Here is a 4922-nt window from a genome sequence, read left to right on the forward strand (position 1 = left end):
CACCTTACGGGACGAGATTAGGAAATGGGTTGAAGAAATTCGCCTTCTGTCGGCTGCCGATGATGGTGCACTAGCGGCTGTGAAATCTTCCATCATTTATTCGCTATTAACAGAATTTGGGTTTACGGAAGTTTCAGAAGAAAAAGGTTGGTTGACTTTAAATCTTTCTTTCAAGAAATATTTGCCACACTTAAAGCGGGATGGATAATTTAGCTAGTGATTGAATGGGTGAACCCATTTTATCCTCACAGAGGCAGAACTTGTGATGACCTTGAACGACATGTTCATTGCTGGAGTGACCACTGTCCAATCTGCCTTCGAGTTCATCCTGATGTACCTCTCCAAGTACCCGGATGAGCAGAAGAGAGCGCAGGAGGAAGTGGAGCGTGTGGCAGGAAGCGGGGACCTCACCTGGGCCATGCAGGAGAAGATGCCGTTTGTCTGGGCGTGTATACTAGAGGGTCTGAGACTGGCCGTTGTCGTACCCACGTTCATACCTCACGTTCTGACCCAGGATATGAAGGTGAGTACAAGTTTTCAAAATTCGCATGCGTCTCTTGACTTCATGTTTTTTTTTTAAAGAAACGTGTTTGGTTACTTTTTACCTATTGAGACAATTGGTGAATTCAGAAAATAGAAATCCAACATGCAGTACCGGTGCATTAGATAGATATTTCCCAAGCATTGTGGTCCCCTTGCCGGTAAAGTCTAAATCAGTGGTTCCCAAATTTTTCTAGTGGCGACCCCCTTTTATAAAAAGTAAGTGACCCGCGACCCCCATATAATTAAAAAGCCTAAATTAGTATGAAAATTAATAAGCACTTTACTAAATTGGAATCCCAAAGAACTTCACGATCTTCAACATGCAGCGTTTGATGAGATTTTCTCCAATTATGGTTTTTTTTTTGCTTGGCATTTTCTATCGCGACTTCATTAGATGCTTGCACTAATGCTGTGTTTCCTTGGTGAGAACTTCCTGTTCGATCAAGTCTCTGACGTTTGCAACTAGCTTCATGCCGACGAAAGACCTCCATATCTTTTTTGGTGTGTTCCGAATGACTCGTCTCAAATGACGTTTAATTTTTTGAAGATTTCATAAACTCGTGACTGAAAACAACTTTGCACAGTACGCATTGCTTCATCTCTATTCAATTGCCAGTGGTGTTAGTAGAGCCGAATTTCAGATATTCTTCTAAATATTAATGTTTTGTTTCTCATTGCTAAGGTTTAGTATACCAGCTGGCGACCCCCCCCCCCCCCAGTTTGGGAACCCGTGGTCTAAAGGAATCTTAAGCTATACGTTTGGTACCAGCTTTGGATGCAGAAATTGCCGAAAGGAAACCAGAGCTAGTAATCCTATTGGGCTTTACTTGTGTTCGATTTCGGAGTTTTCTCATCTAGATTGGTTGCTGTTACCAGCTATAACGCTGTACCGATCTCGGTGATTTTAACTCGGGACTTTACGGATTAGCAGCCTTGAGATTTCCCGTCCGACCACGGCAACTCATGAAACCTATACGTTTCGCTGATATAAGGTTAGAATATAACAGGCCTACTCATTCTAGAACTTGAGATAGTTTAGAGGTCATCAAGATTGTTGAGAAAATCTCAAAATTTCTTTGAATCGTTTAAAAAAAATTATATTGATTACTCTGAAGGAGACTAATTGGTGAAAAACTGTTCGTTGAACTGTTTAAAAATAAACTCTTAAGCTAAGCAAGTGACTATAAGAACCATTATCATTAGACGCAGAGTGGTATTTGTTTCTTATAATCATACATATAATCATAATTAGTTTTCTTATTATAATTTGTAAGCTTGTTAGATTATAGGTTAAGATTATAATGCACCATAAATAGGAACATCACTTAGATACATGCACACATAAATGACCGCTATGATATTCTATTCTGACAACGATACAGTTGCAAATAGATATGTCAGCACTCTGATATATCAGCAGATAGGTAAATACGCAAAATTCAACAAAGAGAACAAACACATCAGTATACTGATATGTACGCACATTGATACTCTGATAGTCTAATACATCTTCAAACAATAACATCGACCCACCTATACATCCCCAAATAGATCTATCAGCGCTCTGATCTTTGGACAAAGATAACGCACGACCCAACTCACAAACAACCGACACTCCTAGGTGTTCTTAAAATTACTCTAACCACAAAGAAACAAAAAACAACAGCTTCCACTTTCCTGTTTGCAGGTAGACGAGTACACTCTCCATAAAGGTACCATCGGCGCCTTCAGTCTATGTAGCGTGCACAGGGACGAAAAGTATTTCACAGAACCGGAGCTATTCGATCCCATGCGCCATTTGGAGGATGGAAAAATTAAACAAATTCACAGTTATCGGCCCTACGGGTTCGGTGAGTGTCGTTATTAGTTTACTAAAAAGCAGGCCAATTATATATATATATATATATATATATATATATATATATATATATATATATATATATATATATATATATATATATATATATATATATATATATATATATATATATATATATATATACATATATATATAATTTATCAAGGGAAGTAATTAGTGCTAAAGGACTAAATGTAAATAATTTTCAGACACAATTAGAATTTTTATGAAAAGTGATACATTTTTAAAAAAAAATTGTTTGACGGACATGCCGACAATTATCACTATAAGTTTGAAAAATTGTTTTACAACACCTACAATATTAATTTTTAAAAAAATTAATTCAGACGATGAGCACTTTAGACGTATAACTTTATGACGATGACTTCTATTATTTTCTCATATATATTTCGTATGCGTGGTTCGCGGTCACATACATACAGAATTCACAGAATTCAATATTTTATTATATATATATATATATATATATATATATATATATATATATATATATATATATATATATATTCTAACAGGCAGGCGGTCATGTGTTGGGTGGGATATGGCCAACATTGAGCTGTTTCTCATGACCACTTCCGTTTTAAGGAGCTTCGACTTCTGGTCTGCAGATAACATCCCGCCCCAGAACATGGAGATGAAGTCGTGCTTCGCCCAGCACCTCAAGAACTTTACATGCTTTGTCATCAGGAGGTCTCACCAATAAATGTGTAGAGGTGTCACCAATAGGTGTAGAGGTGTCACCAGTTGGTGTGTAGAGGTGGCACCAATAGGTGTAGAGGTGTCACCAATAGGTGTAGAGGCGTGTCACCAGTGATGACATAAGGCTAAAGATAATTTAACTGTTTTATCCAAATAGAAAATAATAGACATTAAAATACAATAACACAATACACAATACACCGATACAATCTCAAAAAATAAAGGACTCCCAAGTTAGTATGTAAAATTGTTAGAGGTTTGCTTGTCCTTATGTATCTTCTTTCAGCTGTTTCAAAGATGATCGTTTTTTTTTTAGAATCCAGGGCATGGGTATTTATTTTTAAGGCTTACATGTTTTGTTGCTTCTCTTGTTCAATTATTTTCGTTTAATGATGATTACATAGGGTATCCAGGTAATTTTTACTTTCTCGTATATACGAAGTATAGAGAAAGTCTTGTAATCGTGCAAAAAAAAAAATCGAGATTTTTACAAATCTCGATGTTTTACACCTCACTGATAAGGACAAACATAATTTTGCAATCTTGTCCGTATGTCTGTGTGTCTGTCTGTGTGTCTGTGTGTGTGTGTGTGTAAACACGATAACTTGAGTACCGTTAGAGCTAGGTTGATGAAATTTCATATATAAGTATTTTATCAAAATCGTAGATCCCTTTTAACTTTTGAGCGATTTCCGATAACCGGAAGTGGTACTTTTTCTACTTTGAATTTTTCAAAAGCCTATAACTTGAGTACTATTTCAGATAGATAAATGAAATTTCAATTCTCTACCTGCCTTCACGTTTTGAGTAATTTCCGTTGACCGGAAGTAGTAATTTACACTATTTCTGATTTCTCAAAAAACTAATGTAAATTTTTAAAGTACTAATAATATTGCGCACTATTATGCACATTTTGTTTTGGCGTTCGCTTGGTGCGCAATTCTTTTTTCTACTAGATTTTATTCTATTTTTAAAAGTTTAAGTAAACAAAAATCATGTCTTTATTCCGAGTTACCATCCCACGTAGTGTTATATTAGAATATTCGAGAAAGTTTAGGGAAGATAACTCCCGGTTTATTAATCATAATAACAAACAGCTGTCATTCTATATTTTTTGATTGTGTCAGCGCTAAATGTTTTGTGCAAGATTTTTAACAAAAACTGTACTCACTAGCAATTTTCAATAAACTTTCGAAGTTGAATTATTATTTAGAATGTAAATATAAATGGAGTTACTTACCTTTAACAAATGCCTTACATATTTGTTTTCTCGTGATGTGGTCATAATTATTTTTTGTTTCTGAAAGTCAACTTGAACTATGTTACTAGAAATAATTTGACTGTAAAAAAAATTAAACGCTAATAGGGTAATAAAAATAAAAACCAATGTAAATACATTTAAAGTATTGTTAGTATGCACTAGTTAGTGTTATATGTATCATTTATGAGAATTGAGTCAGCAATTTAGTTGACAGTGCCCAATATGTAATGTTTAATCACATGATTAAGTTCTCTATCGTATCGCAATTACACCGGTTAGTCAATTAATAACATTAATGTTTATTTAAAAAAAAATAAGTATCTTTGTTTCATTATGGGCGTAGGTAGGAATATTTATTTTAATATTATTTTCGAATAAAACAAATTATCAGTGTGGTGTGCTTTTTTTCAGTTAATTTTCTGTAATTATACACTAGTTATAATTTCTATACAAGTGATGCCTGCCTCTTATGTTAACCTATGACGCATTCCGCTGCCTATGATAAAAACTACATTTAAAAAATTTTAATATGTTTATTTA

The 4922-nt window shown here is 34.6% G+C and overlaps 1 protein-coding gene across 2 annotated transcripts in view; it reads left to right on the forward strand.

The window, feature by feature from the left end:
• The window catches only part of LOC131929576 (cytochrome P450 2S1-like), a 5122-nt gene extending 1723 nt beyond the window's left edge, over nucleotides 1-3399 (forward strand). The window contains exons 2-6 of one of the 2 annotated variants that reach the window (XM_059285855.1): nucleotides 1-146; nucleotides 252-523; nucleotides 2231-2393; nucleotides 2938-3127; nucleotides 3193-3399. The exon at nucleotides 1-146 is cut by the window's left edge and continues 63 nt beyond it. In XM_059285855.1, the coding sequence (XP_059141838.1) occupies nucleotides 1-146; nucleotides 252-523; nucleotides 2231-2393; nucleotides 2938-3125 (769 nt within the window). In that variant the 3' untranslated portion in view covers nucleotides 3126-3127; nucleotides 3193-3399. Of the gene's footprint in view, nucleotides 147-251; nucleotides 524-2230; nucleotides 2394-2937; nucleotides 3142-3192 lie in introns of those variants that run through there. The other variant, XM_059285854.1, reaches the window with a different exon arrangement.
• The last annotated feature ends 1523 nt before the right edge of the window (nucleotides 3400-4922 follow it).

The sequence above is a fragment of the Physella acuta genome, unplaced genomic scaffold (genome assembly GCF_028476545.2).
Source record: "Physella acuta isolate Inbredline_101_S28 unplaced genomic scaffold, ASM2847654v3 ptg001652l, whole genome shotgun sequence".
NCBI lineage: Eukaryota > Metazoa > Mollusca > Gastropoda > Physidae > Physella > Physella acuta.